The 18917-nt window shown below is 45.4% G+C and overlaps 1 protein-coding gene across 1 annotated transcript in view; it reads left to right on the forward strand.

Annotated features, from left to right (window-relative positions):
* Positions 1–2054: 2054 nt before the first annotated feature.
* The window catches only part of dnah3 (dynein axonemal heavy chain 3), a 49700-nt gene continuing 32837 nt past the window's right edge, over positions 2055–18917 (forward strand). Inside the window, exons 1-13 of the mRNA XM_060037166.1 lie at positions 2055–2231; positions 3381–3452; positions 3704–3924; positions 4974–5127; positions 5535–5724; positions 6144–6339; positions 6448–6573; positions 7044–7278; positions 7996–8406; positions 11093–11223; positions 17434–17557; positions 17664–17842; positions 18661–18845. Coding sequence (XP_059893149.1) covers positions 2196–2231; positions 3381–3452; positions 3704–3924; positions 4974–5127; positions 5535–5724; positions 6144–6339; positions 6448–6573; positions 7044–7278; positions 7996–8406; positions 11093–11223; positions 17434–17557; positions 17664–17842; positions 18661–18845 — 2260 coding nt within the window. The 5' untranslated portion in view covers positions 2055–2195. The remainder of the gene's footprint in view (positions 2232–3380; positions 3453–3703; positions 3925–4973; positions 5128–5534; positions 5725–6143; positions 6340–6447; positions 6574–7043; positions 7279–7995; positions 8407–11092; positions 11224–17433; positions 17558–17663; positions 17843–18660; positions 18846–18917) is intronic.

Here is an 18917-nt window from a genome sequence, read left to right on the forward strand (position 1 = left end):
TCCATAATCCCACCCAGTTCAGGTTTTTCTAGCATGTGACGTGCGCCCTTCAGCACGCGATCTGACCAGGTAAGACGAGATGATGCATCTTATTTACCAGCGTCTAATTACCTCATCGCACGCCCCTTAAATAAAGATTGAAAGTAATCTCACTCACTCTGGCCAAGAATTGTAACAATGGACATCCCATAGTAGGACTTTTCGAAATAGTCTGACGATTTAATGATTATCAAGTTGTAGAGCATTAAATAATGGCTAACGTAATTATGCCTCACATTCAGTGGTGTAGTCTACGTGATACGCAGGTATACGCCGTATACCCACTAGGAACGCACCAGGATTTGCGTATACCCACTTAAAAATGTGCACGGATACGTATCAATCGTCTTGTGACAGATCTTTCACTTCTGTGTTTATTTTTCGCAAATACCGGTTGGGTATAACTGCAATAAAATACTTTAAGCAGGGGAAGATATCTCCTACATTCACCATTCATAAAATTCCCCCTGCCCTGTCTCTGTTACGAAGCGCAAAGCTGCCCCTGCAACTCTGCACGTTAGTTGGCGGGCAGAGCCCCTCCTTCTCGTGTGTGTGTGTGTGTGTGTGTGTGTGTGTGTGTGTGTGTGTGTGTGTGTGTGTGTGTGTGTGTGTGTGTGTGTGTGTGTGTGTGTGTGTGTGTGTGTGTGTGTGTGTGTGTGTGTGTCAGAATCAGAATCAGAATCACTTTTATTACATCTTATTGTACAGTACACAAGAGTAAAAATGTGTGTGTGTGTGTGTGTGTGTGTGTGTGTGTGTGTGTGTGTGTGTGTGTGTGTGTGTGTGTGTGTGTGTGTGTGTGTGTGTGTCCAGTCCTCCCATATTAATGTGTTAACCACATAACAAGTAGTCAACAGAAGACAATGTTTTAATTCCACTTTATATCTCCTTGCTACTTTTAGATGAGAACCCCTGGCCAGCCTTTCAGACTGGGTGTCAGGCTAGGGAATTTAAAAACAGGCATCCTTGGTTAGAGTGGAGGGAAAAAAAGTTAGGTAAATGTCAGCCAACATACAGTTGGTATGTATTGAAATTCATAATGTTAATCACTATGCAAATTATGGTATGTTAGATAACAACAGTAAGAGCTCAAATTAGAGCAATTGAAAGAGTGAAACATTAGTCTCCTGTCATCTCCTTCTCATGCACTGGTTAGCCATGGTTGTAAACAGTTCATTAAATTATTTTGAGTAGATTTTGTCCTTGTTTAGCATGTGCTATTGCTACTATAGATATACAAAGGACAACTTTTAATTTTTGTGTTCTATTTGTTCATACTGTTATTAAAACTGATAAACCTACTCAGCTTTCCATGATTGTTGATAATCGTTATACTCTTAAATCAGCGGTTTGTAGACCCCTGCGTTGGTGAGTGTGGTGAGACACCCCATAAGCGCCACACACGTAGCCTACACGTACCGGTGGGACGGGTTTGTACTAGGCTGGGAGGGAATCATCACAGTATACCCACTACAATAAAATAGACGGCACCACTGCTCACATTCATTCAGCCTCACTGTGAAATCGGAGTAATCAAATTTTAAGTAGGATAACTGCAATTTCATCCGCATTTTGCCGTCACCTGTGCCCCACTTAAAGCGATGTGTTCCTTTCATTTTGCAAAGTATGACCATTAGAGTCCTTCCTTTAATTACTGGTCACTTGGTCAACTCTGACCTCTGGCGGCCATCCTTTTCTCTAGCAGCTCGACGTTATTCAAGATTTTTTTTTTAACGATCTAAATATAGGTTAGGTTTGAAGGGGGTATATGAGAGACTGAATCGCTACAATCTTTACTTTTTTATTTTTATTACTTTTATTTTATAGTATGATTACTTTGATGGGAAGGGGGGGCGGTTTGTTCTAGAAACTGTTGCCTTGGATGACGTTGCTTAGCAACATGGAAGCGGTGGTTGCTCCTGTTGCCCATGAGAACATAGTAGTCCCCTGCCCTTCTGACAGCGCATTGAATCCACAAAAAGTAGTCCCCTACCCTACTGAAGCAGTGAGCAGGCTCAGGTCAGCAGTGTAGTCAAGGTGCACTTGAAGCCCAACGCTAAACAACTGGATGGGAAGCAGAAATGAAAGCTACGTTTATCAGGATAACAACACAATATAAGCATAATTTAAAAAGCCATTAGAGTCCATTTAACTCAATGGAGAATCTCCGTCGAAGCAGTGAACCACAGAAGGTAATTCTTAATTTAATTTAATAAACCGTGAACAACGTTTATTTTGTTCTTCAATACATTAATGAACAATGATTTATTAAGGAAAGAAGACCATTGACCAACAGCGGATCGGCTTCATTCGTGGTTTCTGACGCAAAAACGGTTTTGTTGATTATGAAACAAATAACTAATAACCGTTTTTATTTTTTTTAAGTTTAAAAATGATTTGGTGCATTTTTCCTGTACACGTTTGAGTGGAACATTCCGATATTGGATTGTGGTAAATATAATAAATCGACGTTGGTTATTATACTTATTTCATATATCAAGATGAGACGGCTAATGCCGCCTTCAAAACGCTCGGAATTTCCGGGAGTTTCGGAGGTTCGGACCTAAAGCACGGAGGAAAGTGCTTTGAACAGTTTTCGATGTGAACGCATGCGATGTGAACGCATTCATCCATTCCATCGCTCGGAATCATGGGAAAAACATTTTCGCAACAGAAAGTTCTGGTGAACGACATCTCATGACGCTCTGATGATTCTACTTCCGTTCGGCAACTGGGACCAGATTTAGTTAAGAAAGTTGCCCAGTTGGTGACATATTGTTTATTAGTTACACGCATGAACATAATATCAAGCATGCATTTTTGTTTACCATTAAACGTTGTGTAGTGGTAAACCAGCTCTAGATAAGGGCAGGTGTACAGTGGCGATACAATGCGCTTCTCATAATTAAAAGCAAAAAGAAAGTAGGTGATAGGCTACAAGGAAATAAAGGCTGGCAAACTTGAAACTGATCCTACTAAGTTCTGTTTAGTTCTGACTGTTTTTATCGTATAAAAAAAACCTAATGTGAAGAACTTTTAGATTCCGTAGCGTAAGCGTCAGCGTCATCACTGACCAGGCCTCTTGTTATACCAGGACCATGAACGCGCCTTTTCTCCAGGTCGCATGACGTCAACCTAGCCCAAAAGCACTTTTAACATTTCAAATCAAGATTTGGCTGTTTATCTTCCCCTATTGTGTTTCAAAAGCCTGGGCTTATTGGTAACCTCATACTATTCCTGAATATTGAAATGAATTTGCTTTTCAAGGTTCAAGCTTGAAAAACTATTATCCCAGCAGCTACTGAGGATTTGGTTGCACCACTTTGTGTTTCTATCTGAAGGATGGAGATGATAAGGGCCCATTAGGAACCCTTCCTATAGCTGCAGGCGAGGTACCGTCAGACCTCTACCAAGTAAGACATTTCCATCACTCCACTCCTAGAGACACACACCTATAGACCTATACCGTGAACATTGGGGCGTCAGATCGCACTGAAGCCTCCATTTTGGGAGTATTAAGCATAGTAATGATAATGGTGTTTAGGTTATTATTATAATTAGCTTTGGCAGCTTTGGATAAAAGCGTCTGTAAAAACGAGTGGTATCTGATGGCCCACACAGGATCTCAGCACTTGACGTGGGTTCTCTCCTTCCATGATTCCAGAGTTTCCTAAGGCAGAGTGAGTATCCCCCCATCATCCAGAACCAGTCCTGTCGGACCCTGGGGGTCCCATACAAAGAGCAGCGCCACCACCGCACCCCTAGCGAGTCCATCGCCAACAACTACAGCCCCTGCGCCTGCGACCTGAGGGTGCAACGTCTGCCACAGCGCCGCCACAGGACGAAGCACGACCCCCCTAACCCTTCCACCTCCTGTATCCTTCAGTTACCCTAACCCTAACCCCAGCCCTAACCCTTCCACCTCCTGTATCCTTGAGTTACCCTAACCCCAGCCCTAACCCTCCCACCTCCTGTATCCTTGAGTTACCCTAACCCTAACCCTCCCACCTCCTGTATCATTCAGTTACCCTAACCCTAACCCTCCCACCTCCTGTATCCTTCAGTAACCCTAACTATGTACCCTGGGAGAAAAATAACATTTCATGTTTTTTATGTTAAAGGCAAAATTCCAGAGAATACTAAAAACAACCACAACCTCAAGGTGGTCATTTTACCCTAATGTTAACCTCTACCTCTAAGTGGTCATTTTATCTTGACCTCAGCCTCTTTAGTGGAGGGAAGGAGAAATAAGTCGACATTCAGAGGAAGGTGATTATGCACAAGAAATACACAATTAACTTGAGAAAATATAATGTGCATACTATACATTCTGTACTACTATAAACTTTACTATACATAATAAACTATGCATATTATAATACTACCTATGCATACTATACTACTTCATACTATACGTTAAATACTATACTACTATATACTATACTATACAAACTACTACTATATACAATACATACTATACTATACATACAATGCTTCTTAATACAATACTACTATATACTATACTATACATACTATACCATACATACTTTACTACTTCATATGCATACTATACATACTATATACTATACTTTACATATTATACTGCTACATACTATACTCCAAACTATTAAACTATACTTTAAGCATCTTAGAGTACCATATTAAGCGCTATACAAATTTCATTTATTAGTATACTATATACTAGTAGGTTTAGTATATAGAAGTATTGTATGTAGTAGTATAGTGTGTATAGTACATAGTAGTATTGTATTTATAAGTATATGTATAGTGTGTAGTATAGTATATAATAGTATAACCACTCTGTGAGGATATACAATATAGTAGTATAGTATACTGTACATACTATACTACTATATACTATACATCGACACCTCGCAGTGAGGATGATGATGTCCCCTCCTGGCTGTGTGCAGGTTCAGGTCCGGCCCCAGGGACCCCCCGGGCCCCAGGGACCCCCCGGGCGCCAGCAGGCGGCCCCTCAGTCCTGGAGAGCAGCTGGACCTCATGCGCAGTGAGGAGCGGAGAAGGGAGGCTGCCGGGACGGGTCCCAGCGAGAGAGACCTGGAGGTGAGTGTGAAGGGTTAGGTTAGGGTTAACCCTAACCTAGACCTGGAGGTGAGTGTGAAGGGTTAAGGTTAGTTAGGGTTAACCCTAACCTAGACCTGGAGGAGAGTGTGAAGGGTTAAGGTTAGTTAGGGTTAACCCTAACCTAGACCTGGAGGTGAGTGTGAAGCGCACTCTCTCCGGTTCAGCATCAGACCCATTCGGTGTCCTGGGTTCCCTACGGCTCGGTTCATAAGTACGGTCCCTAAGTACGGCCCGTAATTGGTCGGGCTAGCATGTCAATCAAGGCACTTTACCTGATTAGTGGGTAGGTCCTGATGCAGAGTTAATGGATGCTGTGTTCCAGGCCTTCTGAATAACAAGACTTTAGGGTGACGATATTGGCCCTCTTTCTGCATTCATGCCCACAGAGGTACTTCCACTACGTGACCAACGGCATCCCTGCCTGCATGCTGGCCACCCTGCCGCCCCAACAGATAGACAACATCATGGGGCTGCTGCCCCCTGTGGCCAGGGACAGTAGCAGCACCCAGAGCCTGCAGGACGCTCTGTTGCAGGAGGTGAAGGCCGACTACGACTTCAGTCTGAGGAAGAGCATCGGTATGGAGCAGGTCCACGCACTCATGGTTCCCTCATGTTGCACTTATTATGTTGCACTTATCGAGACATCAACAGCCTACACATTTCACTTATTGATGGTTCAGGCACAAAGCTCAAGGTAAAGCAGCTACTTGATGGACACTGTGTCTGGCCTTTCACTGAAGGGGACTTGTGAGGGCATCATGAAAGTCATATAGAAAACTCCATCAGCCATTGATCGAGCTTGTTTACTTACGCCTCTTCTGTTTTATTTTATTTTCGTCTATGTCCTTTAAATGTGTTTTAATGTGACTCCTGCCCTTAAAGTCCTCGTGTTGAAGTGTGCTCTATCAGCTAACCGTTAAGGCTGTGACCGAGACCTCCCTCTACATGACGTTCTCCCGTCCTAACCCTAACCCTAACCCTAACCCTAACCCCAGTGGACTACATCCTGAGGGACAGGGCGGAGCGCGAGCGCCTGCTGATCTCCAGCCGGCCCCGGCAATACCCCCGGAGGGTGATCCGCAGCCCAGTGCCCTGGAGCAGCCGGTACCGGGAGGCCCATGGGTGGCAGAGCCAGCACCTCTTCACTACCAACCCCATCATGCTGCTCCTGCAGGAAGTCTGGTTGACCAGGTTGGACCTCTGACCTCTGTCTCTTAACGTGAGCCTGTTCCTAAACGGGGGCATTTATCACAGCTCATCTTTTTTTCTCCCCACTTTTCCTTGTCCTGGCCCTCTAAGCTTCTCCTCCCTGAGGTTTGTGAGGCTGAAGGACCTTCTCTCCTCCAGTCTCCCGCTCCTTCCGTCTGAGTTTGGAAAGCTGGTGGAGACGCACTGCCAGGACGCCAGGAACGACCTCGTCAGCAGGTGAGCTCGGTCGGCCAGAAGCCATTTAAAGGGTTTCTTTTTCTAGCATTTGTTGATATTTTCAAGGGTAGCGCCCGCCTGGATACCATTGTTCTGTTGTTGTTGCCAACTGCGTTTCAGACAGCGCAAAATGTTCCCATGCAGCTTTGTTCCAACCCTCGGCAGAAATGTGTAGGGAAATAATGACAAACCAATCCTTTATACTGGCAGGCGAACAAATTGTGAAAGTAGTTTCAGTTGGAGTCCTTACAAATAAAAATAATATGTGATCCATATTCCCAATAGAGCACTGCTAAGATCATGGTGTGGACAGAAAAATCCTGGTTCCCCGGTGCAATCTAGACATATTTAACCCGTTGAAATAACCCTCATCAGGGTTAGGGTTAGCCTAGTTTAGGGTTAGGCTAAGGTTAGCCTAAGGTTAGGCTAAGGTTAGCCTAACCCTAACCCTCATTGGGGTGCTCTTCCAGGTGGCTTCCACATTGCTGCTCACTGCTCGGGGCCTTCAAGGGGCTGGGGGGCCCTCTGGGTCCGCAGAGCGAGGAGGCGCCCTCCCCGAGGGCCCACAGCGAGTTGTTCTCCTGCGTGGGGGCCCTCATGTCCCTGCAGCTCCGCAGCCTGGTCATCGCCTCGCTGCAGGACCTCCTCCACTTCATCAGCCTACACCAGGTCCTACACCAGGTCCTACACCAGGTCCTAGACCAGGTCCTACACCAGGTCCTACACCAGGTCCTACACCAGGTCCTACACCAGGTCATACACCAGGTCTTACACCAGGTCCTACACCAGGTCCTACACCAGGTCCTACACCAGGTCCTACACCAGGTCTTACACCAGGTCCTACACCAGGTCCTACACCAGGTCCTAGACCAGGTCCTACACCAGGTCTTACACCAGGTCCTACACCAGGTCTTACACCAGGTCCTACACCAGGTCCTACACCAGGTCCTAGACCAGGTCCTACACCAGGTCTTACACCAGGTCCTACACCAGGTCCTAGACCAGGTCCTAGACCAGGTCCTACACCAGGTCTTACACTAGGTCCTACTCCAGGTCCTACACCAGGTCCTAGACCAGGTCCTACACCAGGTTTTACACCAGGTCCTAGACCAGGTCCTAGACCCAGGCCTAGACCAGGTCCTACACCAGGTCCTAGACTCTGTCTCTGATGGTGATGCATAGCTTAGTTTAGCTTAATTTAGCTGATTTAGATTACCTGAGCTGAGCTGAGTTTAGTCTAGTTTAGCTGAGCTGAGCTTGGCTGTTGTTCCAGCTAGTGTACTTTGGTTTGGATTATTCTAGTTTTGGCTATAATAGCTTGGTTAAGGGTAGTGTCATTTTCTTGGGTTTAGCCTAGTTTAGTTTAGCGTAGTTTGGTTTAGTTTGGTTGAGGTGAGTTCTCATTTTGTTTCTCTGCTCCAGGGCGGTAATGACCTGCTCCAGGGCGGTAATGACCTGGCCCAGGGCGGTAATGACCTGCTCCAGGGCGGTAATGACCTGCTCCAGGGCGGTAATGACCTGCTCCAGGGCGGTAATGACCTGCTCCAGGGCGGTAATGACCTGGCCCAGGGCGGTAATGACCTGCTCCAGGGCGGTAATGACCTGCTCCAGGGCGGTAATGACCTGGCCCAGGGCGGTAATGACCTGGCCCAGGGCGGTAATGACCTGCTCCAGGGCTTTGATGAGCTGCGCTTCGTGCAGCCGCAGCCGCTGCTGCTCAGGGTGCTGGCCGACGGCCCCCGGCTGGTCTTCAGGCCCAGCCTGCAGGAGTGCTGGGAGCTCATCCACAAAGCCTTCAGCGACATCCTCCTCAGCGCAGAGCAGCTGCCGCGGGTAGGCACCCCCGCTGTAAACCCCTGTAACCCTGACCCCTGTAACCCTAACCCCGCTATAACCCTAACCCCGCTATACACCCTAACCCTAACCCCGCTATAACCCTAACCCCGCTATAACCCTAACCCCGCTATAACCCTAACCCCGCTATAACCCTAACCCCGCTATAACCCTAACCCCGCTATAACCCTAACCCCGCTATAACCCTAACCCCGCTATAACCCTAACCCCGCTATAACCCTAACCCCGCTATAACCCTAACCCCGCTATAACCCTAACCCCGCTATAACCCTAACCCCGCTATACACCCTAACCCTAACCCCGCTATAACCCTAACCCCGCTATAACCCTAACCCTGCTATACATCCTAACCCCGCTATACTTCCGAACCCTAACCTTTCCTCCGAGTATTTCCAGGTTATCTCATTAGCAAAGAATATTTCCTAAGCAAAAAACCGAATCCGTAGGGGCCCTCGGTACACTGAAGACCTCCAAGAACAACTCTTCTTCATGGGTTAGATATACAGGGTTAGTGTGAGACATACAGGGTTACGTTAAATATACAGAGTTAGGGTTTGGCTTCATCTAACCAGGATGTGAGTCCCTTGCCCTCTCTGCTTCTCCCCCGTCTAACCCTAGCCCTGTATATCTTGACCCTAACCCTGTATATCTTGACCCTAACCCTGTATATCTTGACCCTAGCCCTGTATATCTTGACCCTAGCCCTGTATATCTTGACCCTAGCCCTGTATATCTTGACCCTAACCCTGTATATCTTGATCCTAACCCTGTATATCTTGACCCTAACCCTGTATATCTTGACCCTAACCCTGTATATCTTGACCCTAACCCTGTATATCTTGACCCTAGCCCTGTATATCTTGACCCTAACCCTGTATATCTTGACCCTAACCCTGTATATCTTGACCCTAACCCTGTATATCTTGACCCTAACCCTGTATATCTTGACCCTAACCCTGTATATCTTGACCCTAGCCCTGTATATCTTGACCCTAGCCCTGTATATCTTGACCCTAACCCTGTATATCTTGACCCTAACTGTCCGTCCACACCAGAAGCGAATTGAGCGACCAAATCGCCGGAAGTCATTCACTTTCTATGGGCAAGAGCGACCAAAGCGACCAAAGCGACCAAAGCGACCAACGCTACCAGCGGCCAAAGTTGAGCGACCAGAGCGTCAAAAAGAAGTTGAAAACTTTTTAACTTTATGCAAATGACTATTATTCGCTTCAGCGACCAAACACTGACAGCCAATCGGAATGTAGACGCTCTTCGCTTGCGTGGATCCCAGGGAACATTGGCAGGCACTTTGGTTCCTACCTACCTTTATTCACTCACTGAACAAAATGTCGGCTGAAGTATTAATCGCGGCTGTAACTGGGCACCCGGTGTTGTACGAACCCACCCTTTTTCAGTTCAGAGATCGAAACGCCATAGTGGTTTGGATATCAAGTGATGATAAGCGGGAGTATTTATAGGCTACATCTAGAACGTTCGTATTTAAGCGGGAATCATTATAATTTGCTCTACATGCCACCAATCTAACCAACCAATCGCGTGTAGCATGCTTTAAACAAAACCGTCACATAAACAAACTAATCGACAAGACGAGGGATAAATGACAAGGGATATATCTCTTGTCTTTTACCCTTCTATTCCCCACTATTCACGGAGCCTGAGGTGAATAATTGTTAATTAAATAGTCTAGATAGATAGATAGTCAAGTCTTTATTAATACCAAACGACACAAATCGTCGGGAATCCATTTAGGTGGTTCGTCCCACACAGGACAGTAGCCTACAAGACCACACAGAACAAGTCTGACTGGACATACACACAATACATCACATTAAAACTAGACACGCGTTGATAGATAGATAGACAGAAAGGCCTAGATAGATAGATATGTTCCATTATTTGCCTTGCGGAGACAACCAGTCCTGTGCACGTATGCAAATTAGCCATGTGCGCCAACGTCTATTTGTTTTGAATGCGACGAATGAGTGCAGATCTTGATTTGCAGATCCAGATCAGTGAAACATATTTCAACTACTACAGCATGCAGGGTTTTTTGTTCTCGGTTGTAATTAGCCTACATTTTAGGATTTTTTTTATATTGGGGGGAATCACTGTCCTACTTGTTGTCGAAGCACTTTATCGAACAAGCAAAACCGTCTCGGCAATATGGCCAAGGTGTATGGGAGAGTTCACTATTTGATATGGCTGTCTGTAGGGCCTACTAAACGCATACGGCTCCTTTAAATGCGTCTGCATAATTGAATTGTACGTCATGAGCGACTTGAGCGACCAAAGCGAACAGAAAAATTCGCAGCGAAAATTCGCTCCTGGTGTGGACGTACAGTAACCCTGTATATCTTGACCCTAACCCTGTATATCTTGACCCTAGCCCTGTATATCTTGACCCTAGCCCTGTATATCTTGACCATAACCCTGTATATCTTGACCCTAACCCTGTATATCTTGACCCTAACCCTGTATATCTTGACCCTAGCCCTGTATATCTTGACCCTAGCCCTGTATATCTTGACCCTAGCCCTGTATATCTTGACCCTAGCCCTGTATATCTTGACCCTAACCCTGTATATCTTGACCCTAACCCTGTATATCTTGACCCTGTACATCTCAAACCCTAACCCTAACCCAGGTGGAGTGCGAGCCATCCCCACCGAGAGCTAGCCTGTGGCTGGACGCGGTTCGGCCCAATGAGGCGCTGGTCACCAGTATCATCCAGCAGGCCCAGGACATCTTCCACCGCAACACGCTGGGGCCCAGGCAGTAAGACGTAATGTTATAATACATGTTACTCTGCCTTCACACCACCGTGGGGCCCAGGCAGTAAGACGTAATGTTATAATACATGTTACTCTGCCTTCACACCACCGTGGGGCCCAGGCAGTAAGACGTAATGTTATAATACATGTTACTCTGCATTAATACCACGGAGGGGCCCAGGCAGTAAGACGTAATGTTATAATACATGTTACTCTGCATTAATACCACGGAGGGGCCCAGGCAGTAAGACGTAATGTTATAATACATGTTACTCTGCATTAATACCACGGAGGGGCCCAGGCAGTAAGACGTAATGTTATCATACATGTTACTCTGCATTAATACCATGGAGGAGCCCAGGCAGTAAGACGTAATGTTATAATACATGTTACTCTGCATTAATACCACGGAGGGGCCCAGGCAGTAAGACGTAATGTTATAATACATGTTACTTTGCCTTCACACCAAACGCGAATTTGGTCGCCTGGTCACGTTTCCGCCGTCACAAATTCCGTTGCGGTAGTGATTTGTGAATTTTTAATAAAATAGTTCAACTCGAGTGACGTATCCCGCTACTAAATCTGCTTGACACGCTCGCCCGTACCAGGGCGTTCATGCCACGCCATTCATCAAGTCGTGCCTCAGGTTTTTCTAGCGAAAAAAGTTGTCTGATACGCCTCTCTACGTTGACTGATACGCCTCTCTACGTTGTCTGATACGCCTCTCTACGTTGTCTGATACGCCTCCCTACGTTGTCTGATACGCCTCTCTACGTTGTCTGATACGCCTCCCTACGTTGTCTGATACGCCTCTCTACGTTGTCTGATACGCCTCTCTACGTTGACTGATACGAGTCTTGTCGCCCTGTCGCTTTTGGTGTGAACGCAGCTTTAGATGATATTAATTACATTGTCTTAAAGTCTAACCCTAACCCTAACATTAGATAACTAGCTTTTCATTGAAGGGTTAGATCTCTTTGATCACAGGAGCACAGCATGTTGAAAGATAAGACCAATAGAATTATTTAAATGATTATCTATTGGTAAGAGGCAGCAGAGAGAGAGGTTTGATAAGGGGCAGCAGAGAGAGAGGTTTGATAAGGGGCAGCAGAGAGAGAGGTTTGATAAGGGGCAGCAGAGAGAGAGGTTTGATAAGGGGCAGCAGAGAGAGAGGTTTGATAAGGGGCAGCAGAGAGAGAGGTTTGATAAGGGGCAGCAGAGAGAGAGGTTTGATAAGGGGCAGCAGAGAGAGAGGTCATGTTTCCCGAAGCTCCGCTAGGCATTGGAAAAAACTACTTAATTCGTTGTTCAGATCTACTTTATTTTATTTTATTTCATGATCATAATACCTAACAATATATAGTTTGTTTCCGTCGTCCTCCATCGCTCGATTCAACAATACATTTTGGCACTTTTTATGACTCCCGGATCAGACCGCAGAAAAAGCCTTGGACTTTCCTATCGCCAACATGCCTCTGTACTCGGATATCTCAGGCACGGAGACTGGGAAATGCACAGACTGCAACAGACAGTGGCTTCATTTGAAACGAATTAGAAATTAAAAAAATTAAAAGAAAAAAAATTTGAAAAATGCAAAGGACTCCTCCAGGATACAGTGCCGATGGGTGAGTTTGCTGAGCTAACTCAGACAAATGCACAACAAGATGATCAAAGCTACACTGTATCCTTCCCGAAGCTGGACAAGAGAGAGACAGTTCCAGCTGCATCTCACTGGCACAGAGTCGGTGCTAAGCCAAAACAACATACCAAAGTGAATCAACAAGTTCACTCAACGCCAAATGCTAAGCTACCCAAAGCTAAAGTTGCATGTATCAGCCGGATTAGCCCGTCACTGAAATTAACCCTGCCACTGAAGAACCGGTTCCTGCCACTTCAAGAGTCCACGAACGCGCCTGCCAGCCATGCACCCTTGAGCCCAGAGATGGACGGACAGTGCGAACAGAGACAGAACAAGAACCAGTCGCCATGTAGGCGAGCTGCGCATGCGTCGGCCACCTGTGCACCCCTGACCCCCGAAATGTGTCCGGACGGACGGTACGGACAGAGATGGAACAAGAACCAGTCGCCACGGAGGCGGGCTGCGCATGTGTCTGCCACCATCACCTCAAGCCAACAAGGGCCCATCTCACAGAAAGCAGATGAACCAGACACTCTGATTGTAGGAGACTCAACCATCAAGGATATAACCGGTAAGAAGATCAAAACATGCAACAATATGGAATGGTTAGTGATATCAACCAGAAACTAGCCACAATCATATTGGAAAACCCCAAAATCTCACAGATTATTGTGCATGCAGGATTTAATGATATTCAAAGAGAACAGTCAGAACTTCTGAAGAGGGATTACACTGATCTATTGGATACACTGGAAAAAATACACATTAAGTCATTCATCAGTGGACCCATATAAGCAGTTGACAGGGGAATAAACAGATTCAGTCATCTACTTGCACTGAATACATGGCTTTCCAGAGTCTGCAATGAAAGAGGAAGGGGCTTTATTGACAATTTCAACTTATTCTGGGGGTGCAAATATCTTTTCAGAGCAGATGGCCTACACCCAAACAGGTTAGGCTCAAAACTGTTAAGGGACAATCTTCTCTTCTCGCTTTCCCACAAATCTCCATGGTCTGACGCACAGGCCACAGTCAGAGCACAGGTTGAGAAGAAGCGAGACTACAGCTTCCCCCAAACATCTACTCTGCCACTATCTGACACACAGATAGCAGACAGCCCACAGACCTTGAAGAGAGACAACAGCCCGCCCGACGCCATCAACACTGTGCCTTCCCCCATCGCTGATGCTGGCTTGGCGAGGAGCGGCCACCCCCCTCCTCTGCATTCCTCCTCTGCATCGACGATGACGTCCAGCCTCATCTCTCCCTTAGCCACAAAAACAACTCCAGCCCCAATGACTCCTCCCTTTGCGATTTTCCAGCTGAATTTAAGAAACTGGAATATGTTGGCATCAAACTTGCATCTGTGTCAATGATAGCATCGCCAGGTCATGGCCACAGGCTGATAACACCCAAGAGGATGCCGCCCCAGCGCCCCCCCCCCCCTGTACTGATAGTAGTCCTGAGTATTACTGAGACAAAAAAGGGTTCAGCCGTAGACACAGTATAAAGGAAGTTTCACATAATCTGCTGAACCCAAGGTTGCCTACGTCAAAACAGGGCAACTTTAGCATTCATGCTGTAACCACTAAGAGAGTAAACATAGGGAAACTTAGACACTCCAAACCAAAAACAACCTTAAAGCCTATCAACAACACCATCAGGATGGCTCTACTTAATGTGAGGTCTTTTAATAACAAATCATTTTTAGTTAATGATTTTATTACCACTTCTAAACTGGATTTTATGTTTTTAACTGAAACATGGCTGGAACAAAATAACAGTGCAACCATTCTGATAGAGACAGCTCCTCCCAACTATAACTTTTTTGATGCATGTAGATCTGGAAAAAGAGGTGGAGGGGTTGCTGCTGTATTTAAAAATGTATTTCAGGGGAAAAAGATGTTATTTGGGGATTTTCCATCATTCGAATACCTTAGTGCTGTATTGAAATGCTCCCCCAGAGTTCTCCTATAAATTATTTACAGGCCAACCACATATTCTGCAAATTTTTTCGTTGACATCACAGAATTATTGTCTAGCATCTCCACAGAATTTGACTGTCTAGTTATAACTGGTGACTTCAATTTTCATACTGATGATTTGAATGACAAGTGTGCAAAAAACCTTTTTACCATTTTGGACACATTTGAACTGTCTCAACATGTGAAAGAGGCTACTCATTGTAAGGGGCACACTCTAGACCTGGTTATCACAAAGGGCCTCAATGTTTCTGATCTCTCTGTGACTGATCCTTCCTTGTCTGACCACTTTTGTGTTTTCTCTAACATATCTTTTATTCCTGACATACCAACAAAATCAAATACTGTGAAAAACCGGTATATCAATGAAAATTGTAATATACTTTTTAAAAAGGCCATCTCCTTGCTACCATCTCTCAACCCATGTTCTGCTGATGTCATTGCACCTTATAAGGTTAAAACGATTTCTGGAAAGCAAAAGGCACCCTGGAGAAAAGCTGCTTCTGTAACAGCACAGAAAAAAGAATGCATGAAGGTTGAACGCATCTGGCGTAAAACAAAACTTCATATTCACCATGATATCTATAAAGAGAGCCTCCGTGCCGACAATTTAGACTTAAAAAATGCTAGAGAAACATTTCTCTCCAATATCATTAAAACCAACACTAATAATGCAAAAACCCTGTTTGCAACTGTTGACAGACTGACCAACCCCCCAACACAAATTCCACCTGATCTCCATTCCACGCAGAAATGCAATGAGTTTGCAGCTTTTTATACTGATAGAATTGAAGGCATCAGACAAGCCATCAATATCTCCACTTCAAACAAATGTTGGACTGCCACCCTGTTCAGGCAAAAGTAACGTGGCAAGGATGGCATGCTTTAATGTTATAGACTCTCAAAATCTTGTGGAAACTGTGACACAACTAAAGCCATCCACCTGTTGCCTTGATACTTTACCTACCAACCTCTTTAAGAATGTTTTCGACTGCCTAGCAGTAGACATATTGCAGATAGTTAACAACTCTCTCCAGTCAGGCAATCTCCCAAAAGCTTTGAAAACTGCAGTTATTAAACCCCTTTTAAGAAAGCGGAGCCTAGATGCCTCTATTATTAACAACTACAGACCAATATCAAATCTACCCTTCATAAGTAAAATCATTGAGAAAGTTGTCCTCCAGCAACTTAATCACTTCCTTCCTTCTAATCAGGATTTCGACCCCTGCACAGCACTGAGACCGCCCTTATTAAAGTTGTAAACGACATCCGTCTTAACACAGACTCTAGCAAAACCTCAATACTAATGCTACTTGACCTCAGTGCTGCATTCGACACTGTAGACCACACATTACTTCTGGACAGGTTAGAAAACTGGGTGAGGCTTTCAGGCACTGTCTTAAATTGGTTCAGGTCCTACCTACAAAATAGGAACTACTTTGTTTCCATTGGCGACTTTGTATCAGAATCAACCAACGTGACATGTGGAGTCCCACAAGGTTCGATCTTAGGACCCTCTTTATTCAACATTTACATGCTCTCACTTGGGCAAATCATGCAAAATAACAATATTGACCATCATTGCTATGCTGATGACACGCAAATCTATGTATCGCTATCACCAAATGACTATCGGCCCATAGATCTGCTGTGCCAGTGCATTGAGCAAGTGAAAGAATGGATGTGCCGAAATTTCCTGACAAAACAGAGATAATTGTATTTGGTTCTAAAACGGAAAGGCTTAAAGTAACCCAACACCTTCACTCTCTGTCCCTGAAAACAGAAAAAAGATTTACATTTCGACAGTCACATCAAATCAGTTACAAAATCGGCATATTATCACCTTAAAAAATGAGAGACTTAGAGGGCTCATGTCCACCGAAGACTTACAAAAACTTTTACATGCCTTTATCACTAGTAAGCTTGATTACTGCAATGGTCTCCCAAAACAAACTCTGAGGAAGCTTCAGCTTGTTCAGAAGGCTGCTGCTAGAGTTCTAACAAAGACCAAAAAATTTGAACACATTACACCAATTCTGAAATCGTTACATTGGCTTCCTGTAGGTCAGAGAATTGATTTTAAAATCATGTTGCTAACCTATAAATCCCTACATGGTTTAGGCCCAAAATATTTAACTGATATGCTTCCACTACATAAGCCTTCTAGACCACTAAGATCCTCTGAGACCAATCTGTTAATTATCCCCAGAGTAAACACGAAACATGGGAAAGCAGGATTTAGTTACTATGCAACAAATAGCTGGAATAAACTCCCAGAGGATTAAAGACTTGCCCCAACTCTGAGCACCTTTAAAACAAGACTGAAGACTTTTATGTTTGCTTTAGCTTTCTGCTAAATCTTAAATACATTGCACTTTCTAAAAAGCTTTTTTAACTTTGCCTTTATTTTCTATTTTAATACTAAAATGCCTTCTTAACTTTCTATTTTACCCATTTCTTTGCATATGTTTTCGTTTACTTATCTATTATTTTATTTTGTTGTATGACAATGTTTATATGTGAAGCACTTTGAGTCTGCCTTGAAAAGTATGAAAAGTGCTATATAAATGAAGTTGCCTTGCCTTGCCTAAAGAGACTCTGACCTTCGTAGGTATGTGAAGGTGTATGAGGAGTACAGCCTCCTACTGGACGGCCAGGCTGACCGAGACGTGACCTCCTTCCTGAGCGCAGAGCACTCTCTGGAGGGCTTCGCCAGGGTAAACACCTTTACACCAAGACTTAACCCCACTCTCCTATGAGACTCTGGGGGAAACACTTCAACAATCTCAGCCGGTCTACTGTTCATTCTTGTGGTTTGTTTAGAAAATGGAGGCGATCAACGACTTGCGGCGTGAAATCACCTCTCTCCGCGTGACCGTGCCTCTGGCGCTGTTCTGCCTGTATGCCGGCGGCCTGAACGAAGACCTGTGTGAGCGCGCTGACAGACTGAAGAAGAGGATCGCCACGCACCTGGTGGACGACAACAGGAGACGCAACAAGAGGTAGGCTTCTGGTCCCTGAGCGTACCCCAAGTGTCTCTGGTCCCTCAGTGTACTCCCAGTGTCTCTGGTCCCTGAGCGTACCCCCAGTGTCTCTGGTCCCTCAGTGTACCCCCAGTGTCTCTGGTCCCTGAGCGTACCCCCAGTGTCTCTGGTCCCTGAGCGTACCCCCAGTGTCTCTGGTCCCTGAGCGTACCCCCAGTGTCTCTGGTCCCTGAGCGTACCCCCAGTGTCTCTGGTCCCTCAGTGTACCCCCAGTGTCTCTGGTCCCTCAGTGTACCCCCAGTGTTTCGGTCCCTCAGTGTACCCCCAGTGTCTCTGGTCCCTCAGTGTACCCCCAGTGTCTCTGGTCCCTGAGCGTACCCCCAGTGTCTCTGGTCCCTCAGCGTACCCCCAGTGTCTCTGGTCCCTCAGCGTACCCCCAGTGTCTCTGGTTCCTGAGCGTACCCCCATAGTGCGTCTGGTCACTGTGCAGTGATGTAACTTTGTGCTTAGTGATTTAACCTGTAAATATTGTATGCTTGATATTCTACTCATCCTACTGCTAAACTTTACCTGTTTAGAACCTTCATGAAGGTTGTGATTACATACTATTGTATCCCAACCTCAATTACATGAAATACTTCATCAATAAAGGCAGGGACATGCTACCAGGAAGGGATAAAGAAAACCTTCTGAGTTCCTGTCAATGAGTCAACAAATGCCTTTCTTTTATTGTGTCTTGTTGTCTTTGTGATCTCATCTTGATCTTAAATCTCAACAAGATCTTAAATCAATATCAGCTCAGAAAGCGATGCTGTGTTTGGCGTCTCCTTGCCCAGCATCTGTCAGCGCTATGAAGAGATAGTCCAGACCCTGTTGGGGAGCCCTGGTTCCACGGAAGAGCTGGTGTCTCTTGCCCAGTACCTGAAGAACGCCAGTGAGGTCACTGTCCACCGGCTGAGGGAGGAGATCCAGGAGGCGGCCCATCGACTGAGCTTCCTCCTGGACTGCGCCGTGCTGCCTGGTGGGTGATATTGTTATTACTGAGACTACTTGGAAAGTCATTTTCACGTAGACTTTGCATATTGGTACATAT

The sequence above is a fragment of the Gadus macrocephalus genome, chromosome 18, assembly GCF_031168955.1.
Source record: "Gadus macrocephalus chromosome 18, ASM3116895v1".
NCBI lineage: Eukaryota > Metazoa > Chordata > Actinopteri > Gadiformes > Gadidae > Gadus > Gadus macrocephalus.